The 27888-nt window shown below is 28.9% G+C and overlaps 1 protein-coding gene across 1 annotated transcript; it reads left to right on the top strand.

Moving 5' to 3' along the window:
* On the top strand, positions 1-27001 carry LOC123540561 (uncharacterized). The gene is made up of 7 exons (XM_053545881.1): positions 1-150; positions 16731-16902; positions 17575-17744; positions 23554-23695; positions 24193-24359; positions 25065-25167; positions 26026-27001. Exons 1-7 carry the CDS (start codon positions 102-104, stop codon positions 26234-26236), a joined length of 1014 nt encoding a protein of 337 aa, XP_053401856.1. The 5' UTR covers positions 1-101; the 3' UTR covers positions 26237-27001.
* The last annotated feature ends 887 nt before the right edge of the window (positions 27002-27888 follow it).

The raw sequence follows: 27888 nt of genomic DNA, 5'->3' as shown, positions 1-27888 counted from the left end.
CAAAGGTGAGAATGGCGCCCTTTTTTTGATAAAAACTGTTTTGATAAAACAAATCAGTGACCACGCATTTTCGTTTTCCTCATTTTCCGAACCACATTGCCATGGAAATGGCTGGAAAATATGCATGTGCATGTCTTTTTATTATTATATGTGAGTAAAATTATTATGTTTATTTTGTTAGACTTAAAAATGTAATTTGGTAGGTCATAAGAAGCGTAAATCAACTGTTCAAAAATTGCTGAAACTTTTAATGATAATTCGAATAGATTTTATTTTCATTGTGAATGAATTTTTCGAATAGATTTTTATTTTCATTGTGATTGAATTTTATGGTAAATAAATGTAAGTTATATTGAGTCAACATATCAACACTTTTATAACCAAGTTCAGTTTTAAGTGTATATTTTCAAAGTTATTTACGGCTAAATGATTTGAGCCGCATCATGAGAAAACCAACATAGTGCGTTTGCGACCAGCAAGGTCCAGACCTGCCTGCACATCCGCGCAGTCTGGTCAGGATCCATGCTGTTCGCTTTCAAAGCCTATTGCAATTAGAGAAACCGTTAACGAAAAGCATGGATCCTGACCAGACTGCGCGGATGCGCAGGCTGGTCTGGATCTATGCTGGTCGCAAATGCACTATGTTGGTTTTCCCATGGTGCGGCAAATGATTTGACGATTTCAGTTTGTATTTCGATGCACAGTTTTATTAAAAAGACACAGCTTTTAAGAAATTTCAAGAATAATATAATTTTTAATTCATTTTTGTATTATATTTATTTAGTATTGCAAAATCTTAAAATTTGCGAAGTAGTAAACAACTGACAACGGAATTTGATTTTATCTTGCGAAGGAACAAAATGTAACACAAATGTTTAAAAAGTTAACTTTTCAAAATTGTATTACAGTTATATTGATAAAATTATTGCTACTTCAATCGAGACTGTCTTCTTTTTTCGTTGTGGGCAGTAATTTCGCTTTGATTATTACGAACACGTTGCTATGCAATTCTTTAGGGATGCTTTTTGTATTAACGCTAGGTTTATAGAATTCTATGTAAAGCAGAAAAAACAAAATATTATTTCTTTATTTTTTTTATTGTTTTGTGCCATTCAAAATTCAAATGTATTTTAGCAAAATGATCAGTAGTGATCAGCTGTGTATAAATATTAAGTCTGAAAAACATTGTAAGTACTGTTGCCATGACCCGCAAATCTAAATCCTTCTAAACGTAACTTATTTCCACGATTACGAATATAATTATCGTTGTCATCTCAATAATTTCATTCTAATTTATTTAGGTAAGATTTTTTTTTCAGAAATCATACGAAATGTGCTGGTAAATTAATTATCAAAAAATAAGTTAAATATTTTAAAACAGACATATTAATTTGCGAATCAAAATGCCAACCTACTTTCGTTCTTGACGACGGCAATTAACACAGAATTCGTCCTGCAATCCGTGACACATTGCTCAGAAATCAATTACCGAGGCTCGGCAAAACATCTCGTCGTGTAACAGACATCCCTAGGCATGTGTCGTACGCCAAATCGCCATTAGTATTGAATTCAGGCAACATAAAAAATCCAGTTCAGGAACATAGTAGTATTAAATATAGCGTTTTTGGCGTTTTGACCTCATATGACCCCCCTGACCCCTTGTCCCTATTCTATACGTGGACTTTAACCTTGCCCTAAAATTAAAATACTAACTTAGTACCCTTGATACCCTAAAATTTTTTTAAATCTTTAGTTAAACCGAATGAAACCCTTTGGTTTAACCAAAAAAGATTTAATCTTTGGTCCCAACTGACCAATGCTGGACAATTAAAAAAAGAAAAAAAAGATTTTAACAAATTATTGTTAAAACCTATAGTAAAATAAAGTAAATCTATTTTTAGTAACGTTTACAATGTAAACGCCTATTTTTAGTAACGTTTACAATGTAAACGCCTATTTTTAGTAACATCTATTTTTAGTAACGTTTACAATGTAAACGCCTATTTTTAGTAACATCTATTTTTAGTAACGTTTACAATGTAAACGCCTATTTTTAGTAACATCTATTTTTAGTAACGTTTACAATGTAAACGCCTATTTTAGTAACTTTATTTTTAGAACGTTTCAATGTAAATTTATTTTAGAAACTTTTTACAAGTAAACGTTTCTTATATTTGAAATACCATGCACAAGGGTTTGTGTTTATTTTTAGAAACTTTTACATGTAACGCATGTCAGTTCCGTTTAAGTTTTTTTTAACTTTAAGGGAAATTTTTTAGTCTATCTTTTTTTATAGAAACGTTAAAATGAAAAGATGTCATTTTCTATTTTGTTCAACCTCTTTTTCGAATGGTTTCAGTTGTTTTACAACAATTTTCTTATTTTCAAATGTGTTCATTCAAAAGGGTTTATACTTTTTCACCCGTACAGTTCATCGATTCAGTTTTCGTGCAGGTTACCGTTTTATAATCTGATGTAACTCCCCGGAAAAAGCGTAAATGTACTTCTGAGATTTAAAAATTTTAAAAGGAGATAAAAACATTTTTCCCATGAAATGTAACTTTAATTTTTTTCTTATAAAAGATTTTAAAACTGATGTGTCAAAGTCCTCAGCAAATTTATTATTATATTATCCCAAATATCCCAAGAATTAGTATCATTTCATCCACCCCTAAATAAAAATGCATATTGGGCTTTTAATGGTTTACCCGGTTCCCTAGGGGCCTGACCCCCGTTAATAAAAATTTTAATTTTCTTTAATAGTTCCTTTTTTTCGGGCCCCAAAACCATTCAAAACCACTTTTGGGTACAGTACATTTATTTTTGGTTTTATGTTTATAAAATCTTTAAAATCTACGAAAATTCCAAATCTTAAACCCCTTCCTTTTAAAATTTCAGATATCCATCCCTTCATAGTTGAATGTACCCAAGCCCCAAGAGGTTAAAATACTTTTTCTTTTTTTTAATATGTAAAAAAACGTTATATTCAATAAGAAACTTTTCTGCCCATTCCTTCCCTTTTTTCTTTTTTCCCTGTTTTTTTTTAAGTTTAAGAATTATTTTAGCTAAATCAAAGTCGTTTTGTGTAGCAACTTCAGAAGCAGATAGTTTTGTCAACGTATTCTTTGTTCAGCAATTGTGTTTTTGTTTTAAGAAAGATTTTTACTTCTATAATTTTTTTTCCAATTATTAAAATTTTTTTCATCTTTTGTAGAAATTTCTCCGAATTAGGGGTTTTATTGTTTTTGTATTAGCAGTGTTGTTCCCCTTGTTTAATAAATTTTTCAATCAGGTCCAAATCATTTTTTTTTTTTAATTTTTCTTAAATTTATCTTAAATTCATTAATATTTTTTTGAAATAAACCTTTTAAATTTTTATTAATCTTCGTACTTATATTGTGACGTGATAAATTTTAATCAAGTCTAAAAAGTTTTTTCTTCAAATTTTTTCTGATTAAACTGGTTAATTGCTTCAGTATTGCAGAAATTTAACTCTCCTTGTTTAACTTTTTTTTAACACAAAGTCAGTTATTTTTATGTTCTTAAAAACTTTGCTTAAAGGCGTCATATTCTTGTAATTTTTTTTGAATATTATTTAAAGTCTGTCTTTAAAATTATGGGGTTTGTCAACAATACTAACCCTTTTCGAATTTTTTTTTTTAAAGTCATCATTTTAGAATTAATTTTTTCTTTAAAATCTTAATGCTGTGTTGACATCACCTCTTTGTGAGCTGCCTTTTTAAATTCAGATTTATTTTCTGCATTTTTATTTGAAATTAATTTCAATAAATTTTATGCTTTTTTTCGTTTCAGTATTTAGTTATTTTTTCTGTTTGTTTCTAAATGTACTTTTTTGAATTTTTTAGCTTCAAAAATCTTTTTTTAGTTTTCTTTTTAAATTTATTTTTTTAATTCTTGAACTTGAGTGTATATTTTTCAAAATTGGTTTAAATACTTTTTTTTTTTTTGTCCTGTCAAATCGATTTTTTAAAAGTTCTTAATAAAATCAGTTAGCTTTATTTTTTTTCAATTTTCCCTTGAAATTAATTTTAATAAGAATTTTTTAAAAAATCTTTTTTTTTAATTTTTCAATTTCTTTACTTTGCTTCTTTTTTGTTTTTATTTTGACTTTTAATTTTTATAGTATCTTTTAACTTTGAATTTTTTTTAAAACCCTTTGAAACGATCGGGGGGTTTTTGGATCTCCAAATTTGTTTATTTCATTACCCCCATATCTAATGCTTGTTCTTTGGTTATCAAGTTCCTTATTTCTTGAAGATATGATTCCATGCCCTTTTTTAAGTTTTAATTGTTTTTTGTGAAAAATCATTAAATCATTCAAATTTAAACTTTACTTACATTTTTCAGTTTCATATTTTTTTTAAATTTCTTAAAAAACTCCATTTTTATTCCTTTAAGTTTTTTTAAAAAAAATTCCTTGGTTTGTAATTAAAAGAAATATATTTTTGATTTGTTGATTAGCAAAGAATCACGATTTTTAATTTTGTTCTTTACAAATATTCATTTTTCGTTTACCGGGAAACTTTCAAATAATTTTAATGTGAACATTTAATTCGAATCTTTTGGTGTTTTATGTAAGTGATTAAATAAATAACACAACATTTTTGGCGTCCTTGAATAAAGTTTTTGAAATTTCTTTTTGACTTTTTATCTTCAATACAAATCATCAATATTACTATTTTGTTTTTTGTTTCAAGTCATTAACATCAATTATTTCTTATTAAAAATTCAATTTTTTTCATTTGGATTTTTTAAAATTTTTTTGAAATTTGGTTAAGTTGTTAATTAATTTTTGATATTTAGAGTTCAAAGTTTTTAGCAAAAGTAAATTTTTTAATATAAGAGGTTTTCGAAGTAAATTTAATGATTTGTTTTCCGATCCAGAAGCCACATTTTTAACTTCGAAACATGAATCTGGCATAAAAGGAAAAATTTTTTAAAGTATTGGATTTATCACTTTTTGTACATAATTTTGGGAATTTCCTTTATTAAATTACTTATTTTACAATATTTACTTATCTTCATTTTTTTACAATTCTTACATTATCTTAATTTTTATATAAAGCAATCAAAATTTTAATAAAATGTAATAAAAAAAAAAATTAGTCGGGCAAAAGATGAAAATCTTAGAAAAGAAATAATGAGAGAAAAAATAAGAAAAGCTACAAATCGGGATTGTACATGAAATTTTAACCAAAAATTATAAAAAAATAGAAAGTAAAAAAGAAAAATTATAAAGTCATTTAAAAGCATCCCTGGAATTAAGGAGCAATTAGGTTACTTCCAAAAGTTTTGTTGTAAAATGCAAGAAAAAAAAATTGGCAGAGTTTAAGGGAAAGAACAACCCCCCTCCGGAAAAAAAAAAACCCTTTTTAAAAACCATTCCCACGCTTTCCAAGAACCAATACGATTTTCCGCCAAAAAGATCAAGGGTTTTTGGTGAGAAGATGTGAGTTTGAAAAAATTTTCTAAAAATCAGAAAAAGATTCAGAAGAAAAATTTGGGGAGTTTTAATTAAATATCGATAAAAGATAAAATATCAAAATATAAGTTCCCACATTATCAGAGTTAGCAATAAGAAAAGAAAAAGCGAGGTAAAAACAAGAAAAAGAGGTTACCAAGAAATTAAGGTTTTACTTAGTATAAAAATTAGTAAAAAAGAACCGATGAATAATTGTTTTTACAGATGCAGAACCTATGGCTGCAGGTGAGTATTTTTCGGGTTAAAATTTATACAGAAAAAAATTTTAAAAATTTTATGGTGAACGCTTATCAAAAAGTTAATGACTCAGGGATTTGGAAAAGGAAAAATATCATAACCCATAAATTTTCCCCAAAAAAAAAGGAAATATGGTTTTTTTAATTATTAACTTAAATAAATTTATGGTAAAAAAAATTTAATTGCAAAGGTAGAATAACGGGAAAAAAAGGTAATTAAAACACTAAAGTAGATAATGATTTTTTTGATTTGATTAATAAAAGAATAAAAATAATAAAAACTCAAATTTCAAAAAAAAATATTTAAAGAATTAAAGAAAAATCAGGTTTTCCCATCAAAAAAAGATTATAAAATTTAAAAAGAAATTGGGCAGGGTTTGCTTTGTCCTGAAATCCAAAAGAATTGGTTAAGACTTGGATTTAAATTTGTGGTTCTTTGAGCGGAAAAAAAAGAAGAACTAAAAAATGAAGGATTGAAAATTGATGGAATATTAAAAAAAAAACACTTTTCCGAAAAACATGAAATGTTTATAAAAATTATTTTTCAAATTTACATTTTTTAAAATTTTAAAAAATTTTTTGTTTTTAATTAAAAAAATATGTTGTAATTTATAAAGGGAACAAAAATAGTATTGTTGAAAACAGTTAAGAAAAATAAAAATACCCGATTGTTTTTCAATCAATTTTGTCGTTCTTTAATTTGATAAAAATAAAACTTTTTTTGTTGGTTTGGTGTTTAACACTTGACTTTTGGCAAAATTTTATGATGATATGACATTAAAAGAATTCTTACAATAATGGTAAAGAAGGAAAATTTCTTTTTTAAAAAAGGTTCTACAGTAAACGAATTAATAATTTATTTGGGGAAAATTTAAAAAGTAATGTGTTTTTAAATTTTTAAAAACAGAAATTGCTCCAAATTTTGGAAATTTGATTTAAGTATTTTTTAAGTTTTTGATTTCAATTACAGAAAATTTTATGTTGGTTTTAAAGATTTTTTAAATTTTTACATTGCTTGGGTTTGAAAAAAAAAAGCATTGAGAAAATATAAGGGGGAAACTCAACACCAAATAAAACTAACTCTGTTGATAAAATTTTTACTTCATTGTGTCTTTTGATAATTCACTTGTTGGGGAAATTTCAGTGATTTTATCATGCTTTAAGTATGCAGTTTAACAAGAGCTATCCATTTACAAAAAAACCCAAAGAGTTGGATATTCAAAATTAATAAATTTTAATTTTAAATTAATTAGAAATATTTTACAGATGTATTTGGTGGAAAAATTTAATTTTTTTTAATGAGGTTAAAACAAGTTTCCCTAATTTTAAAGAAATATGAAATTATAAATTTTAGTTTTTTAAGTACAAAAAAGTTTATGCAAAAATAAAGGAATATTATTTAGTGATGCTCAACACAAAAAAAATCTACAGGGAAACAGGTATCTTTGACCTTTAACGAAATGTTTTCAAGCGGAGTTGCATTTAAATTTAGCACAGGGGAAAAAAGCTTTGGAAACGCAGGAAAAGCAGCACTTGAAAGTGGAACAAAAAAGGTTGGGCAAGAATTTGGAATTAGTGCTGATAAAATTGTTGAAAAATTTAAAAAAAAAACCTGCTCCGGCGTTGGTAATTTAATTGTAAGGTTTTTAAAAAAGAAAAGAATAAAAAAATAATGTAATGGGAGGATATTAATAAGATTAAATGATTATTGTCGGATCTGGGAGCGAAAACGTTTTAAAACAGTTAATTTAAAAAAAATAAAGATTTAACTTTAAAAAAAAATTTAAATTTTTAATTTTAAAAAAACTAAAAAAAAAATAAAAAATTAAAATATTCATTTTTAGAACGAAACATATTGCGAAAGATATGAAAACCCTTTTAAATTTTGTTACAGTTTTAATATCGTCTGGGAAAATAATGTTAACAAAAAAAAAACGGATATCACTTTAAAATTAATGTTAAAAGTTCATTTTTTGATTGGTTTTAAGGGTTATTTAAAGTAGTTTAAAAAGTAAATAGCTTGTAATGGTGCTGAGTATGTGGTGAGGAGATGGAGAAAAATTTGCTTAATTAATAAGCAGCTTCATTAATTGACGTTAGGGGTTTAAAAAAAGGGAAAAAAAAATTGTTTATGATGTAAAATTTATAAAAAGAAAAAAAATGTAAAAAATTTAGTTGAATATTAAAAATTATGCAGAAAAAGGCAAAAAAATATATTTATTTTGAAACTATGCTTCCGGCTGAAAAACAGGTTTTAAATTTGAAAAAGAATTAATCAAGGGTAATAAAGAGGTAATGCTAAAATTCCATTAAATTTAAAATTTCATTTTTTCAGGGTTTAGAAAAACTAATTTTTACTCCAAGCAAATTCAAAAAACATGCAGCGAAGATGTGATGAATTAATTTTTAGAGCTAATGCTGCTGTTTCCCGGAGAGTAATTGTAAAAAATTAAAATTTAGGGTTCCGTTTTTTTTAAAGAATTTGGGTTGATCTAATTGCTATGAAAGATTTAAAAAAAACAAGAGGTATACCCTTTGGGGGAAAAGGTGCACAAACAACTGATAACAACAAAATTTAACCTTTTGAATAAGCTGGTTTTCAAAAAACCCCAAAAATGTATTTGTTTTTTTACAAGGGCCGAAAAAGTAATTTAAACAACAAACCAATTTTTTGATACTTTAAAATTAATGCGCAAAAAAATTGCACTTTTTAGTCTGTGTCTTGAAGTTGGGAATGGTGTTTTTTATCCAGAAAAGATACACAAAAATATACAAGAATTATTGCGGTAATTAAATTTTTATTTAAACAAAAAAAAAGACTACGGAAATCCTTAAAAGATTTTAAATTTTTAAAGTTTGTTTTTTTTTTCATTTTTTAATTGGAATTAAAAAGGGAAAAAATAAAAGAAGTCCCAAGATATACTTAAAAGTAAATTAAAAATTCCCCCAGCAGCTAAAAATTTGTATTTACGCAAATTTTTATTTTAAAGAGGAACGTTTTAAATAAATACTATTGGGGAAGACTTGTTTTTGTTTAAAAGAACTTGTATTTTTTAAATAAAAAAAATAAATTAAAAAAATATAAAATAATTATAATAAGACATTAAATTTTATTGATATAAAGTTAACCTTACAGATGGCAAAAGAAAAATTGCCGAGCCACAACAAAAAAATTCCCCATATTTAGATTAAAAAATGAACAATTTCATGGAAATTTTCCCTTTTTTTTTAAAAAAAAACACAAATTAATCAAAATTAAAAAAAGCTGTTTCAAATATAAGGGATTAGAAAAAAAATTTCAAAAGTCAAATGTCAGTCAAGGTCAAAAAAGGTTTTGGGTTTTTGGACTTTGGGGGTTTTTTGGAAAAAAAAATTTTCCAATGGCAGCAAAAATAGCTCCAAAAATAGCCCCCCTTAGGCATTGGCGCTCTTTCGGACTAGCCCGTTGGGTTGTAAAATACTTGGAATGGTATGATTTCAGTAGCAATGTAAGAGAATTGTATACCATATTTTCCCTAAACAAAGAAAGCAACTAGTAGGTCGGAGTGATTAAATTTAAACAAAAAAAAAACAAGACGGTGGGTTTTTGGTTGTTGGTGCTAGTCTAGAATACCTTTGATTTCTCTTTTTTAAGGGGAAAGGATTTTTCGATTGATTCTCAACGAAGACCTTTCAGACGAAAAATTCCCATAGTAAAAAAAAAAAAAATTTAGTAAAAAGAAAATAAAAATTTTTAAACAAAACCCCATTTTAACTTTGAAATTTAAAAATGGGTAAAAAAAATTAAAAAAAAAAAAAATTTAGGGGGGTGTTTGTAGAAAAATTTTTTAAAAAAAAAAGAAAGGGGCGAGTGTGGATAACAAATTTTGTGCTTGTTTTGGGGGAAAAAAATTTGGGTTTGTTACTTAAAAATATGTATTTTGATCCATTTGGACTTCCTCCCCCAAAAAAAGTATTTAAGTTTACCAAAAGTAAAATACAACAATGTTCATATCAAAACAAAAAAGTACATTGTGGATATTTTTGTTTTTTTATTAAAATGTTACAAAACAAAGTACCTTGTTATTTATTGTTTAAAATACTAAAAATTAATAAAGTAAAAAAACAAAATAAAAAAAAAAAATTTTTTAAATTACTTTAACCAAAGGGGCTTTATTTTAACGGAATAATTAATAAATGGGAATATTTAAAATATAAATGAAAAAGTAAATAAAATGAAAGACAATTTTTAGAAAACCTCCATTTTTTTTTAACATGTTTTCCCCGATACCCTGGTGGTTTTTCAATGGAAACTGTAAAGCTGTTGGGGAGTTCAAAAAGGTAATAATGTAAAAAAAATTTTTTTTGCTTTAAAATTTTTTTTGTTGTGCAAAAAAAATTAGATAAAGGAGAAGCAAAAACAAAAGAAAAAAAAAAAAAAAATGTAATTCTTCAAAGTTATCATGTAAAAAATAACAGAAAAAGAATCTATTTTATTAATTTGCAATGAATTTAAAAATAATATGTTATTTTTATTAATTTTAAATGTTTTTAATATTGTTAACCTATTATGGTTCTATAATTTAAGTTTAATTAAGTTTTAAATTTAAGAGTTAATTTTAAATTTTAATTTTAAAAATAAGTAATGTATCAAACCCCTTATCAAGAAATATTTTTTTTTTATATAACCTTAAAAAGTTTTTTATTTTTAAAATAACGGGAAAAAAATTTTGTTTTTCGAACGAATAATTTTAAAGGGGTGTTTTTCTTTTGGGGTTGAATTTAAAAAAAGTATCTTGTTTTTTTTAGAACTATTTTTTTTAACAACACTTTTTTTAAATTCCTTTTCATTTTTTAACATTAAATTTTTTTCTAATAAATTGAATAATTTTCTTCTTAATCCCACAAACAAAAATGGGAATGCCGGGGAGCTTCATCTTTAAAAATTTTCAATTATTTTTTTTTTTATCAAAAAAAAATTCTGATTTTGGGTTTTAATCATTTACAAATAAAATTTTTTTCTTATAAAAATCCCCAAAGCACTTTGGTTTTTTTTATAAATTTAAGGGGAACGGTCGGAATATAATTTACAATTATCCTCTCTTTTCCTTTTTAATAATTATAATGAAAATCATCATAAATTTTATAAATCTAGAATGCACTTCCAACAAAAACAAGGTCTGTTTTAAAAACAAAATTTTTTTTATTTTAGAATACCCAAAAAAATTCTTGTTAAAAATCTTGAACTAAAAAAAAAAAAGGTTTTGGTATGTATTTTAAAAAATATTTTCATCATGAGTTTAATTTTTTTAAAATTTAACCCCCTTGCTAAATTCTCCCCGTTTACCCCATCGAATTGTTATAACTTTAAAAAAATCCTTTTCAAATGAAAATTTTTTCTTTAGATCTTTTTTGAGATTAAAATCAATTTTATTTTTAAAAGGGCTTTCTCAAAAATTTATTTTATGTATTTTTGTTTTTTTAACCCCAAATTTTGTATATGTTAAAATTTTTTAAAATGAATACTAATTTTTTTTTTTTCATTAAAGTTTGGGAAATAATTTTTACTTTCTTTTTCCTTTTCAAATTTTTGTTTTTTATTTTTACTATAATCAGAAAACCATTGTCGGTATTTTAATTTTTTCAGGAGCTAAAGGATAAACGTTGTGGGGTTTTTTGTAATTTTCGGTATTCAAGTCACATTAAATTAAAAAATTTTTTTACATTTTGCAATTAATTTCTTAAATTTTTTTTCGGATAGAAATTTTAAAATTTCCGAGGGTAAAAGGGTTTACACATAACCAACCCTAAAAATTATTTGGGGTCAAGGTACTAATGTATTTGTTTTTCTTTTGAAATTTTAAAACCTTCTTTTTTTTGTTTGCTTTTCTGTATCTGTTTGAAATATAACTTATTCCTCCCTCATCCTTTTTTAATAAAAAAAATACATCAATATCAGTTATTAAATCAACTTAATTCCCGCATTTTTTTAAATTGTCCAAACAAACGGGCACTAAAAAAATGAAGGGATCTTTTGTAGTACTCAAATAATTTTCTAAAATTTTCAAAAATCAGCTAAAAGTAAAGTAGTTTTAAATATAGATCGATATCTCCCCGGGTTTTTAAATTTTTAAAATTTTTTTCCCAAAAATTTTTTGCCGTTCATTTCGTTTTCAGATAATGTGTTTATTTAAAATTTAAAAAAAACTTTCTTGAAGGTTTTTTTGTTTCTTTGAATTTTTTAAGAATATGTAAAATATGGATAAAAACCTTTTTTTTTTTTTTAATAATTCAACACTTTTCCAAATTAATTTTTGAGATAAGATTAAAATTTTGGGAAAATTTTTTTCTAAGTATCCAATGATTTAGAATAAATTTGGGAAGAAACAATAAAAAACCCCCCCCAAATCGGGAAATATTTTTTTTAAGCAATTCTTTCCCTTTTGTTAGGGAAAACTTTTTTTCTTTTTTTTTAAAATTTTCCCTTTTTGTTGATAAAAAAATGACCGTATAACTCTTAAATTTGAAAAATAAAAGGAAATTTTATGGTTTTTTAAAATTTTTTAAAAATTTCATTCTGGTGGGACTTCCCTAAATTTTTTTTGTTTATGACAAAGGTCTTTCTTTTTTGGGAAATTTCTATAATTCTTTTTACAATTGCAAAAATTTGTTTTTTAAAAACACTTTCTCTTTTTTAGACATTTTTAGTTTTGTTAAAAGTTCTTTAAAAATTTCTTTTCAATTTTCCTTTCCTCAAAGCTTTTTTCAATAAATTTAAAATGCATTGGGCCCCCTATAATCTGGGTTGGGTTTGTATATTTACGTTATAACAACCCCAATTTTAGCCGTAAAAAAAATTATTGATTTTGTATGGTTCAGTAATGAAAATTCAGTTGATGGGAAAAACAGTAAACTTTTTTTGTTATTTTTCAAAACAGATAAATTTTAAAAGGTAGCTAAACCCTTTTTGATAATTTTTAATTTTTTCTTTTTCCCCCTTTTTGGGGTTTTTAACCTTTAACACCCTTTATTTTAAAGTTTTCAATATGTTTTTTTAATTTCTTTCATTTGTAAAATGTTGTAACCAACTTTTCGAAGTGTTTTTTGTTGATATTTTTTTTTTTTGAAACATTAATTATTAAAGTTTTTATCCAAAAAAAGTTGGATTAATTTTTTTTAGGGTTACAGTCATCATCAGTTTTTTTTCTTTATTTTTAATTTTTTTTCATTAGTAATTAGCAAAATGTCACAGTGTTTTGATTTGAATTTTGTATGTAATGGATAATACTATTTTTTTTCATATCCAATTATTAAATGAATTTCTTTAAAACTTCTATTTTTTGGTATTTGATTTAATGTAACAGGAAATTTAATTCCATTAATCAAGATCGTTTATATGTTTTTTTTATTTTGAAATTATTTGGGGGTCTTTTCAAAAGGAAATTTGTAAACTAATGACACCATTAAAACATTTGTTACATCATTCTTTATATTTTTAATCCTTATTGGATGTTGAAGGTTTTGGTAATTCTAAAAAATTGAAGCAGCCAATGGGCTATATTATATCTGTTTATATAATGAGCATCAAAGACTTATTCTCCCGCACTTTTCCCGAAACCAAATTTCCCAAATTTATTTATTATTTCATCAAAAGTTGGTGTAAAATTTTTTTTTTTTGTTTGTGTTATAATTTCTAAAGCCTTTTATGAAAATAAGGATTTTATTTGTATCGTTTTTCATTTTTTCAAAAGTTTTTAAAAAAAACTTTATTTTTTACCTTTTAAAGTTTTAATCAGATTTAAGTTTTCTAAAAGCGTTTTTATTTAAAAATAATTTTATTCTTTTGGAAACTTGTCTATAGTAATTTTAATTTTAAATTTCTATAATTTTGTTTTGTGATCTCTCGATTTTCATTATTATTATTTTAGAAATAAAATTTTGTTTAAACAAAAAAGGTTTAAAAAAATAATTAAAAATAATAAATAAAAAGTTTTTTTAAATTTTCTTTAAGAAGAAAAAAATATTTTTAAATTTTTTATCTTTTTATTGTTTTTTATATTTCCACATTTTATCGGTTTTTTCCTTTTCGACATTGTTATTACCGAATTAATACCCAAGGGCTTTAGACGCTGATAATTGCTTTTTTTGTTTTTTCTTTTAGTTCACAGTCGGTTACAATAATTTTTTTAGGATTTTTGAATTTTTATTGGTCTGGGGGCAATCAAAAAACCTTTGGATTTTTTCTTGTTAATAGAAAACCCAGTTCCTTCAAATAAATTTTTTTTTAAAGATAAGGTCTAAACATTTTAATTTATAATGAAGATTTTTATTCATGCTAACTATTTGATCAAGTTTTGATTTAATAAATTTTCTTTAAAAATTTTTTTATATGAAAATTTTTTTTTTGGATTCTTTTTTCTTAAAGTGCTAATAATTTTGCAAATCATTCTTCTCCCTTTTTATTAACCCTATATATAATATACATGAAAAAAAAATCTCTAAAAAACACGTAAAATTTAATATAACTCTTCTTCTTTTTTACTTTTATATCCGTTAAGTTTAAATTCCTTCATATACGTTTCAAAAGGCATTGAATATTTTTTTTCTTTCTGCATTTCTAATAGTATTGTAAAAATATCCTGAATAACTTGTTTCTCTTCTTCTTTATTTACTTTTCCAATCCGTGCTTTTGTTATAAGTTGTTTTATTTTGTGATGATGTGCTTTTAAAATAAATTTCTTGTCGTCAAGTTTTAGTCTGTTAGTAAATATGGTAATTACTGATGGAACAGCGCCAGCAACTGCTACAAATATAGGAATAGCTGGAACAAGTGCTAATGCAGCTGAGCAACCAAAGATACCTGCTGTAATATATAATCCGGTACTTACTCTCCCACAAAATTTATAACTTTTTCTGTAAGCAGCAGCTAGTTTAGTTAAGTGAATGATTAACTGATCTATTGTTTCTATTCCATTATTAGAAATTAAATTTTTATGGACCATTTATATAATATATATTTTAAATTAAATTTCTTTCAATTCACTAAATGGTACCCAACTATTAAATTTTTCATTGTAACCTTTCCATTTTACTAAAGCTTGTTTTTTTCTTATAGTCTCGTCTAATAACTTTTTCTATTCTAAAAACATCTTGTGTAGTAGGTAAAAGTTCTTTTTCATAAAATGAACCTTGAATTATTTCATCATTTAAATCTTTAATAGTGTATGTTCTGGGATTTGTATTATTAATTTTATAAATTATAAATATTTCCTCTGTCCAGTTTGGTGTATATCCTTTTTCAAAACGTCTTTTAAGTTTGCTTAAGCGAACTCGATCATCAATTTTAAATTTTGTTTTACTCTTTGGTATCTTTAAATCACCATATAAATTAAAGTAAACAGTACCTTTATTTAAGTTTTTACTAGCTTCGGTTGGTGTCATTTTTATACTAGAATGTTTTGTTTTGTTATATTTATCAACCATATCCTGCAAATTATCTAAATAAGTATAAGTATTATTTGCTGTAAAATATTTCCACATTATTCTTTTTAAACTTCTATTAAATCTTTCTATTACTACAGCCTTTCCTTCATTAAATGTATGATACATATTAATCTTATTTTTATTCAAAAATGATTCAAATTTTTTATTATAAAATTCTTTTCCTTCATCTACCCATAAATTTACTGGTAATCGTCCTTCTAAAATTATTTTTTCAAATGCTTCAGTAACAGATTCTCCAGTTTTATTCTTTAATGGAATAACCCAAGCATATTTACTAAATATATCAATAACGGTTAACAAGTACTTTACTCCTTTATTATATTTTGAAAAAGCTTGCATGTCAACTAAATCAGCTGACCAAGTATCATCAATATCATTAACTATCACTCTTCGTTTCCTAAATTTTCTTTTAATTGGTTTGTGTAATTCTTCTGCTAATTCATCGCTCCATGTGATTCCGGGGGTATACTCTACCCCCTTTTCCCGTTTTTGACTTTTGTTTTTGTCCCAACCCAAGTGTGTATTTCGTTTTGATAGCTGGTTTTACAACTAAATGTTTTGCAATCTTTTCTCCAAATGTTTTTGATTTAGTTTTATTTAAATTGGAAAGCATTTGCTTATCACATGTACCCTTTTTTACACCACTGTCATAGCAAAAATCATGGTCCATACATACTGCATCCAGTTCATTGACAGGGGGTCCATTATCTAGGGGATTTCCTGGCCCACAATAATTATATCCTGGAAGTGTTAAACCTTTCTTAGGTAATAAAGGTAACATTGCTTTGTGAATATCTAAATTACCCCCTGTACTTTTAACAAACTTTGATTTCATTTTTCCACAAGATGAACAAGTAGCCTTTATCATTTTTCTCCCGTTTTTTGTTATAACATAATGAGGATTTATATTATCAGTAAATCTTCTTTCTTTCAAACAATATATTTTATTCTGTAAACTCATCTATATCATATGTATTTAAAACTTTTAACTGGGTTTAAAACCTGTGGGTTTTTAATTGTCCAGCATTGGTCAGTTGGGACCAAAGATTAAATCTTTTTTGGTTAAACCAAAGGTTTTCATTCGGTTTAACTAAAGATTTAAAAAAATTTTAGGGTATCAAGGGTACTAAGTTAGTATTTTAATTTTAGGGCAAGGTTAAAGTCCACGTATAGAATAGGGACAAGGGGTCAGGGGGGTCATATGAGGTCAAAACGCCAAAAACGCTATATTTAATACTACTGAACATGTATTAGAAGATTATAATCATTAGTTGTAAGGACGTAGCTGTCGGACAGATACTCATTAAACAGAAAATGAATAAAAACGCATATAATAATTTACATACCCTGAAATAAAATGCGCTAGTACATATGCATTAAAGCTGCACCTATAGACGTTTACCACACATGAATCACAAATAATTTGCTCTATTCTAGAACATGGCAATACCAATGTGGAGGTAGCGGATGCCGAAATCCTATCTAGATCATATTCTCTTTATTTTCAGTACTTGGCGTCAAGCCGTCTAAAGGTGATTCCTGCCTCGATGGGACCTCACTATTTTACAATTGCCAGACAGAGTATACTAATGCGTTGGCTGGGAAGGGGTTTGGAATGTTTCAAAATCCAGACACGAGTATAGAAAACACGATAGACTCTGCTTATCACTTGGTATGCAGGTAACTATGTGACAAAATTGGTTATGCCCGCACATAAGATCCCAATATCAAAATGAACTGTAACGAGGCTAGATATCACCTATACGGGATTTATTGACACGAAATAACTTTAGAAAGGTTTCGTTGTGCATTTATCTTTTTTTTTGCTCTGACAGTGGTTTAGAAATAGTTGACAAATAAAAGTTTTCAACCGGATGCGCATGCTTTTAACATATCATTTTGCTATAAAAGTATATGGACTGGACTGGTTTTCCAACAAACTTGTTTAAGCTGTTTCAGCAACAGTGTATTTGAAATTCAAGAACACAGTTTTTTTTCTACAAAGGCTTTCTCAAAATAAAAAAGTATTGGGCGTTTGCAGATTAGGCAATGTCATTGTTACGCGAATAAACTACTACAAAAATTTATATTTTGCGTCTCACTATAGACGTGCACCTCTCCATTTCAAAAGTCAATGACGGTCAAACTGTCTTTAAGATGCAAGTATGCACCATTTCATGACGCAGGTATGCACCATTGAACTGTTTTATCACTATCAGATGACAGATCTGCATAACATGTAGTCGGGAATTCTCGTCCATGCTAGCGCAATTGAAGATGTTAACAAATCATGTCCCATCCTATGCCTGAAATTTATAGTAATTTAGCATCTGTACATTTTATTCATTGTAGTCCAGAATACATCCAGTACATGAACTGCCTTCAAAGTGAATTAACAAAGTGTCCGGACTTGATGAACACCTATAAGCAATATGCACAGCAATATGCTCAAAGCCTGAATTTGCCTGAACAAGGGCTGGGAGGTGGTGCAAGTATGGAAGAATTTTGTGCCCGTTATGTCGGTAAGTTGCAAATGTCTGGAAGTAAAGTCTTATTTCAGAAAGGATGGTAAATTGTTTGTTAGGAAAATATCGCTGATTTCCCAAAATATTGTAAAGTAGTCGAAAAATAGTCGAAAAAAATGGTTGATCCAAAATATACTGTTAAATACTATTTTTTTGGAAAAAATCAAAGTTTAATTTCAAAAATATCTGGAAATCCCAAAACTTCAATCTTGGAAACAAAAATGAGGTGTATGTATTGTTATATTTATGATCCTTTGGTTGGTATTCTCCAAAAGTTGCAGTATATATTGTCTGTTATGTTGCATCAGTAAAATGACAACTTTAGTAGTCTGGAGAAAGTCTTCGCCAGTGATGATAATAAAGAGTCATTTCTCTTTCTGATGTGGATAAAACAATCTGATGATGACGGGATCTAACCAATAAAATCAAAACCAGAATTAAAATTGAAAGCATTTTTTTTATTTGCTTGAATATGCTAAATACCGTCATAAAATTCAGAATCTCTTAACATAAACATTACATTATTTGTGAAAAATATTAGAAAGTTTTCAATTTAGTGTGAGGGGATTTTTTTCTCATGCATTTTATTTTGTATGATTTCATGATCTGAGAGTGATTGAAAGTCCCGGGCAGCATAAGTGTGCTAAATTGTATTTACACGATTGTATTAAACATAATTTGTATGAGAAAAGGAGTAAAATGTATCTTGCTGTTACACACTGTGGTGTAACCGGAATACGCTTTATGATGGCAGATGCATCAGCAGGTGAAATGTAGGAGTATTACATTTTTGGCCAAGCTTGCCTAGTACAGAAGTACTTGTACTGGACGGCTAGAGATATGTTAATTGAAATTTGGCCATACCGGCGGCCGAGCGGTTAAGGTCGCCTACTTCAAATCATTTCCCCACCCTTCCACACTACTGTGGGTTCGAAATCTCGTTTGAGCCGGATAAGATTTTTTCATGATTGTAAAGAACCCATTAAGCTGGCTTATGGAAAACTTGTGGTCCTATTCAAGTGCACGCCCCTTCCTGAAATAATGTTGGAGGTGTTTTCAGTATGATGTCATTTTTGCTGATATAATAATATAAAGTATCACTCCAGTATAAAATGCTCTATGGAATTATCCGACAGAGAGAAATACTGCGTTGTCTAGTTAGTATGACTGATATTTAGTGTGTACCAATAGTTAATATATCTTAATATTTGTAAACAGGCTGAATAATGTACGAAAACCCCTGATAAATTATCTTGTTTGTTACACAGTTTGAGACACACTTATAGATAGCATTTAGATTTATCACTTATTATTTAAACACAGCAAAATTAAGTCAAGGTCGGGCTGGCTATGCAGCATATATTCTTAAAAAACATAGTTTATTTGTTTATTTGAGTCTCATCATTGTACAAATATTTACATAAATACAAATATAAAGGTCATAAAATGCCATTCATAATATTGAATTACAAGAGACTATTAAGTAAAACATTAAAATACTCTATCACACATCCTGAAATTTCAACATGTCTAAACATTCAACATTAAAATGTTGAGAGTTTGATAACCTGTCTGTATTTCATGTTAGCTATAAATATAAACAAGAACTGTCGGTTGACAGCAACGCTCGACCATTCAACAGTCTTGTCAACCGAATGAATTGGCATAATTTTGTAAAATTGCAAAACAGGGTTTTGGAAGCTGTATAATGCATATCAACTCATGACAATTGACAATTGTGTGAAGATTCAATCAATTCCCATCAGTGGGTACTGAGATACCAGCTTACATGCCAAAACTTAACCAAAAACATCTAAGTCGAAAAAAGGGGCATAAACCTGTAAAAAAAGTTATGGAGTTATGGAACTTGTGCAATGTAAGCCATCAAAGACCTAACAAATCAGGACGCCGACACCGACGCATGGGTGAGTCCAATAGCTCTATATATTCTTTGAATAGTCAAGCTGAAAAAATTATTAACCTGTTAAAAAAACAATATATCTAAAAACAGTGAACTCTCCCGAACAAAATAATTGCCTGTCGTTCAGATGCTTACCATTACATCCCTCGGGCTACGCCTTCAGGATACAATTCGTTTGCATCTAAACTCAAAACAATGAGTCCATCCAACAACATATCACTAAATGAGATATATATCTCTTAAATAAAATAGAGAGATAAAAGAAATTATCAGCGGCAACAGAATACGAAGTATAACTACCACTAAAAGTTAATAATGCTAACAGAGTCCTAAAAAGCCAACGATAAAAAAATCTACAATACCCACGGGTACAGAATGTTTGACCTTAATTATATTTAATATATTTGATATATTGTATGTTTAGATGAGGAGCTTTCAGCTCAAGTCTTGAATCAAATCTTCTTCTTAATTGCAGTATATTATAACAGGTTTTTGCAATGACCTTGACAGTATCATCGTTAGAGAAAATAAAAACAAATTTTTCATTATCTGTGAATGTACTATAAGCGGGATTAATCTCAGACGCTTTAGCCATCAATTACAGTCTTAAATTTTCATAAGCGTTACAATGAAGTATAACATGTACCTCAATTTCAACAGATTCCCTACAAACTGGACAAATCCTGTTCTCAATGGGGAGGTTTTCATACCGCCAGTTTCAAGTCTGATGGGGGCAATCCCACATCTAAATTTAGCAAAAGCCGCCCTATGTTTTAAAGGCATTAACATTTTCAAATAATTTTCAGTAAAAAACTCCTGCTTCATCAATTTGTAAGTCCTTAACTTATTTCCTGCTCTGCCATTCAAACTTGTATTTCTATTCAACAGGTTATGCCATTCAACTCTATACTCTGACATTAAACTATCAATACTTTCATCACAAAAATATTTGGACGACTGTCTTTCACACTGACTGTAATGTTCAGTTAATCCTAGTTTGTCTAAACATTTTGTAAAATCAAATTGCCAATTTTTACATCTATTTCCACTTATAGCTCTACATGCTGTGAAAACTTTATAGTTAAGTCTTGTCACCTCCATCTTACTAAACCTATGCCACTGATGACAGACAGATTTCCACTGTTTAACATGAGATGGTTGCCAAGCCAGTTCTCCATAAAGAGCTGTAGTAGGCGTGTATTTACCAACACCCATAAAATGACGCATAGCCCGATTTTGTACAGAGTTGATGCACGAAAATGACCTATTACCCCAAACGGCACTTCCATAGGAAATAATAGGCCATACCAATGAATCATACAGCTTTACAAAAACATCATAATTGAGCCGTGCCATGAGAAAACCAACAGAGTGGGTGTGCGACCAGCATGGATCCAGACCAGCCTGCGCGTCCGCGCAGTCTGGTCAGGATCCATGCTGTTCGCTTTTAAAGCCTACTGCAATTAGAGAAACCATTAGCGAACAGCATGGATCCTGACCAGACTGCGCGGATGCGCAGGCTGGTCTGGATCCATGCTGGTCGCAAACCCACTATGTTGATTTTCTCATGGCACGGCTCATATGGCAATCAATAACCCCAAAGCATTGCTGACCATTAACGCTTATTCGTGTTTGTAAAGATTTTAGCGCTCATACTCCGTTTCATTTTTGTTGACTGTATTAGTGCCGTTAATGATCTGAGCGCAACCCTAGTATTTTGATATTTGACACTTTGAATGTTTTAGTGTTTGAAATTATTTTTTGTCCAATGACATTGCAGTATTTTTCAACTTATCGGGAAATTTATTTTGGTAAATCAACATTTACTTCAAAATAGAAAAAGTGGAAACTCCACAGGTCGCTCAAGTCGTTTATTAACCCGGTAAGTCACATACTGTAGGCGGAGCTTAAATTTGAAAACAAAACACTAAACAGGCTAGTGTTTATTAGAAATCATTTATCAAATTAAATTGGTCTGGCGCGGCATAGACATAACATACATATATCATTCATAAATACCATTCTATTCAGATTTAGATCCCCTTTAATTTCACAAGTTTCTTACAACTTGCTTCTGTCTATATGTACCATACATATGACATAAGGGGTTCCATTGCCTTGCGGTTAAAGAAGTTGACTTCAATTTTGCCACTCACCGCTATGGGTTCGGAACCTCTCTTGGGTTATGATTTTTTTTGTATGCAGGGAAGCCATACAGCTGGCTTTCAGACGGTTGGTGGTTCTACCAGCATGTTTGCTCATATCTGGCACAATGCCCAGATGGACATCCGGGGTCTCCCATCCCCAATTAAAACGGGAAAGTCGCTTAATGATCTAAATTACGTAGGTGCGACTTTAAGTCAACAAAAAAAAAAAAAAAAAAAAAAACAACGTTAAAGACCCACCACAACCTAGTGACATACTTTTTATCTAACATGAACTTCGTGAAAATCATTCTGGTAAGACTGGTATAATACAGCTATATTTTTCATGATGGCAGAAGGACAATTTAGGCCCTCCCTGAATTAATGCTTTTTTTAACAACTTTATCTGCAAACTTCACTTAATATCTTTTCAGTATTGGTTTAAAAACGCAGATCAGTAACTATCTTACTCTATAGAAACAAATTGTGATCTTAACTCAGCTTAATAAATCAAATAACTAATTACAAACTGACAGTTATATAGATTAGGCTAAGACGCCGTGTTTAATGTCGTAACGTTTAATTGAATAGATTTAGCAAAATGTAGGAATATGTACATTATTTGGTGGAATAAGAGTTTAGACCCCATTTTTTGTTTCAAAAGGGCAAGGTATTTATTCATTCAGATATACTGAAAAGAGATTGGCTTATTATGGTTTGTAGATAAAGTTGTAAACACACATATATTCAGGAAGGGCCTAAATTTTCCACCTTTTTTTTCTTGCAGTATACAAGTAGCTGTATTATATTTGTATTATCAGAATGATTTTTACGCAGTCCATAAGGGGAAAAAAGTAGTTCACTAGGTTGTTGTGGGTCTTTAAGAAAGCTGTAAAGTCGCCATATCACTTTAGTGATGTAAGTGATTTATCTCTTAGCGGCAACATGATGTATATTATTTTTAAACTAATATCTTTTATCAGACCTTTTTGTGACAGATAACGTACTAGCAAGTACCAGCTGTCCAAAGGTTGTGATTAAAAGCCTGATCATCCTCCTCTTACAGATACTTCAGATTACTGACCCACTTTTACCATCTAGATTATATACCTCCTCAGTAGTAAGAGATGTCGTAAAATAAAAAATAAAAAGCCGAATATTGGCGACATGGAAGAATTATGCATTATCCGTGACATTTAAGCGACAACAGTAAAAATTATCATTAAGCCTGCTGGCGGCAAGTGGTTTTGCCTTTACGACTAGTGGAGACCAACATCAGCCTGTACTCATGGTCTGCACTGTTCGCTGTTCAGGCAGTAAATTTTCATTGAACACTCTTTTGAATATCAAGTGGTACTGCACAAATTGAACGATGGACTAGTCCATTTTAGAAATTTAGCAGGGTAAATGTTAATATAAAGTTCATTACAAAGGTAAAGGAAAGCTTCATTTCACGTCGCATACTATCCACATACAAAATGAGCTACATAGCTCTTGTGCACCACATCAAACTTTCTGTTATATTCGGACGGTGTTATTTCTACATGCAGCTCACCAGAAATAAAAACAATATCAATTGTCTTTTAGATATTTACAATTACATGACTGTATTTTTTAAGCGGCGATTTTGTTTACAATTAAAATCATTAGGGTTTCTCTATCACCATTGACGTTTTCGCTGTAAATTATTAAATATGGATTGTCTTCCTTTAATTATTCTCAGATTTCCTGTGTATTTAAGGTCCTTGCAGTGAAGCATTGAAATGTTACACAGTTAGTTTGGTTCACCAATTTCAAAACAGTGGCATCGGGAGAAAACGAAGAGCTAGTTATGGAAATGTTTACAGCCAGTTTCAGTCTGAAGCTAAAAAGTTGTGCAACGGGTAAGCTAAATTCTATGATTTTTGATGCTCTTTCTGTTCATAAACTCAACCTTTTGCCTTAACAAATGCTTGACATATGATAAAATGTAATGTGCTGGTATTTGTTTTAATACAATTGCCGACTTTAACCGGAATGTGTTGTTACTTAGAGCTGTCCTGTTCACGATTCAAATAACGGGGATTCCCTATGTATAGAGGCCCTCATCCCACCATGCTCCACATCTTCACATTCCATGTTGTATTAAGAAATTAGAATGTTTTTTTTAGACAACACATTGCATTGTTTCAACAGGTTGTGTGCCCTTTTATTATTTTTGTACATTAAAATCTGTGTTTGATCTTGATAGTGTACTATATACAAATTAAAATATATCTTCTGTTCTATTCTGTTCTGATTTGTTATAATAATATACATGTCTGTCTTAACACAATCATCTTTAATGCGTATGCTATAAAGAAAATGCAAAAACGAAAGTACACAAATGTTTTTCTTGCAGAGCAATAAGGAAAGATATAAACTGCGTCTCACAACACATTGACAACTGTCCACAAAACATTAAAACCGAGATCCGACAGTACTTTGAAAAGGCATTGGGCAATACTATCACCGACTTTGATACAACACGCACGTTTGTAGCAGACCAATGTCAACACGTGCAAAGCGGCAAGTTTTTTTTCATTCTTTAAAGTCTGTATTAAACATTAATGTTGTTACCTCTATATGGTCTAATAATAATTCACTTATCATAATTTCTATTAATGTTTCTCTACAACTCGCCATGTTCTGACAGGTTTTCAAATTTGAGTTCTGTAAGAAAGACAAAAGACAACTGGCAGATTTCCGGGTGGTCAGTTTATAAAAAAAGACGCCATGAAATAAAAATGAACGAATACTGACGTAACAATTATTACAACCAGGATATGGAAGAATCATACACTTTCCATATTTTTCAATAGAAATCACGGCAAATTGATAAGTTCATTATAACGGTAAAAGTAAAGGTAAGCTTTATTTTACATCACAAATACGAGCTACGAAGCTTCTGTGTGACAAGCTTGGCAATCAGTAATAGATATTTACCTCCTGGTTCAAATCTTAAAGAGCTGAATTCAAAGCAAAGGATCACCCAGGACCGTTTTCTGGCGTCTTTGAAATGACGTGGCAAAGGATCGAACCCACGACATCCTGCACTCAAAGCAACATTCTATCATTTAGCTATTGAGGCAATATGTTTTGATATATACTGAGTAGTACTAGCAAGTTTGAAAAATCACAAACTCAGGATATCTTTTTTCGGAGAGCCAATATGGCAAATAAAAGCCTGAATCATTTAAAATATTTAACAAGTTTTTTTTTTGTGCTTTGTAGATGTAGAACAGGACACTTGTGTTAATGATGCCATACAAACGCATAATTTTACCAGATGCTATCGGAACGTAAGCAACATTTATTCGACATCAAAAACATGCGAGTAAGTAATGTTTCCATTTAAACTGGGAACTATATGGTCACAATAATTTGCATACACCCATTGAATCAGAATGCGCATTTATATTTCAAGTGTTCTTTTGTTTACTACGGTTCCATTTACATGGCAAAAATCCAAACGATCGCAAACTTCCGAAAAAAGAACGAATCAATGGCAAATGCACCATTTTATCGGCATATTGAAATATATAGTGCTTTTTCAATTTTTTTCTATACGGGGATAGGAAAAAGTGCTCTAAAACTGTTTCAACAACATATCATAAAGTTACGATTGCAAAATACACATGTTGGAAAATTACCTTTTAACGTATGTCAATGTATGTTTTTTTCGAAATCTTAATCAGCAGACAATTAGCTGCAGATGCAGATGGTCAACTCTCTTAATTCATAAGTTCGCGAAATTTTATTTGATATTAAGACCGCATCGCTATTAAGATGATGTTTAAAAGTAATTAACAGGATTGTAGTGTATATACATTTAACGCTCTCCAAATATTATAACTCTTTACTTTTCAACGAATACCGTGTACCTCCATTTCTTTTATATAAGACTTACATGCTTATCTTTAAGACATTTTGCTACACGGTGTGATTTGTCTTAATTAAATGTGACGAATTATCTTTATATTCACAATTCTTCGTAGCATTATCTGTCCTTCAAACGACGACGACAAGGACGACGAGCATAATGATGATGCTGACGATACGACGATGAAAATGAAGATAATGATGATAATGATGATGTCAAGCATGATGATGTTTATGACGATGACGATAATGGATAATGATAATGGTCATGATGATGATAACTCTGATGAGTTACTTTATTTTATACTTTCAGCGTATACACTGCAAATCAAAATTGCTTCGAAGAGATTGTTAAACCAGCTTGTGGAGAGGAAAAGGCTATGTTCTATGTGAGAAACGCGGCTTTGATTTTCAAAGGAATTCCATCAGATTGTGGTGTGTCTTCGGCAGTTCGAATCAAAAGTACACACCTGGCATGGCTACTGTTTCTGCTGGCATATATTTCTTTGTTGAGATCATTTTAAAAACGCACATGTTCATATATCATGTCACTTTTGAAATAAGTTTAAAGTAATATGCAGACGTATATAAGGACTGTTTACTAGATTGTGTTGTTTTTATAAAACAATTTAAAGTACTATGCAAACATTAATCAGGACTGTTCATTAGATTGTGTTACTTATGTAAACATTTTAATGTGATATGTTGATATATATCAGGACTATGAGCTAAATTGTTTTACCGAAGTTAAACACTTTGAAGTGATATGTAGACATATATCAGGACTATGAGCTAAATTGTTTTACCGAAGTTAAACACTTTGAAGTGATATGTAGACATATATCAGGACGGTGAACTAGACTGTGTTCCTTCTGTAAAACAATTTAAAGTGATATGCAGACATGTATTTTGACTGTTAACTAGACTGTGTTACTTCTGTAAAATAATGGAAAGTGGTATGTTGGGCGAGTAGCATTAACGAACCATTAAATTCTTTCTAATTATCATTAAAATATTATTGTTAACATTTAATTTACATACAAAATTAAGACTAACCTACACTTTCTCTTTCTGATGATCTACAATAATTATTGTAAATGTCCCAATTTCTCTCACATAATTTTCGTATGCCAGAATATTATATAAAATCGCCGTAGAATATGATAGTCCTTTTGATTCTCTATTTAGGAAAGTTTTAATAAATCTACAGATATGTTTCGTTGTAAACTGTAGACCATAGGTTACTTGTAAAAAAATAACCAGAAGAATAAAATCAGTATAAAACGCAACTGTCTAGCTTTTTTCAGTTGCTTTAGCAGTTTCCCATTAGTCATCACAATTTCATCATATTAATTTGAAATTTAACGAGTGTTTTACATTTGAAATGATTTTTCTGTCTAACAAAAATTCTAATTTGTTTCTATGTTTCTAAACAATGAAATTCGTTTAAAAACAAGTTAAAGCATAGCAAAAGTTCCTTCTAGGGCACACCTATATAAATATATAATGATCATCTTGTAAAATTTTGGTTGCAATGTCTGTTTTAGATATTGGTAATCAGTGTGTGGAACACTAGGATTGGACAAGACCATACTACCTTACTGACATTCCGTATCACCCGTTTAAGCGCCCCGGGGGCTTTACATTTTGCACCAAGGAGCGTTTATTTCTGCACCAAAATACAAAAAAGAAAAAAAAAAAAAAAAAAAAAAAAAAACCAAAAAAAAAAAAAAAAAAAACCACTATAATTTTGAAAAAGAACTATGCTGTTTTCTACTGCCTGAAAAATGGCAAGTCCGCTATTTCCGCAGTATTTACGCTAACCCAATAACAAAGTAAATCCGTTACCACTTTCAGTTGAGTAAATACGGTAATTAAGAAACACTGGCTGTATACATTGACACGATTTAAACTCAGTCCCAAAATGTCCATGTTTTTTTGAAAAAGTTTAACTCACCAGTATGTTTTGAGAAGTTTATAGAGGTGACAGCAGACTATGACAGTTGCGGACATTAAAAGTGAATAGCGGATATTTTCCGGAACTTGCTTTTTTTCTAACATGTAAAATGGATATTTCACGGAAGTGTTTGATTTTAATGAGTTATGTTTTGCCTTACTTCTTAAAATGTAAAATGTTCACACCTTCAAAGCTGGCAAGTCATTTTGTGCTAGATAT

This window comes from Mercenaria mercenaria, chromosome 1 (assembly GCF_021730395.1).
Source record: "Mercenaria mercenaria strain notata chromosome 1, MADL_Memer_1, whole genome shotgun sequence".
Lineage (NCBI taxonomy): Eukaryota > Metazoa > Mollusca > Bivalvia > Venerida > Veneridae > Mercenaria > Mercenaria mercenaria.
Note: the sequence above shows the minus strand (reverse complement) of the source record. Positions and strands in the feature narration are given on the sequence as shown.

Coding starts and splice junctions, on each gene's coding strand:
- LOC123540561 (XM_053545881.1), top strand. CDS start 102: ATGGAAATGGCTGGAAAATATGCATGTGCATGTCTTTTTATTATTATA. Junction 151..16,730: donor ATGTCTTTTTATTATTATAT/GTGAGTAAAATT, acceptor CTTTATTTTCAG/TACTTGGCGTCAAGCCGTCT. Junction 25,168..26,025: donor TCGACATCAAAAACATGCGA/GTAAGTAATGTT, acceptor TTATACTTTCAG/CGTATACACTGCAAATCAAA.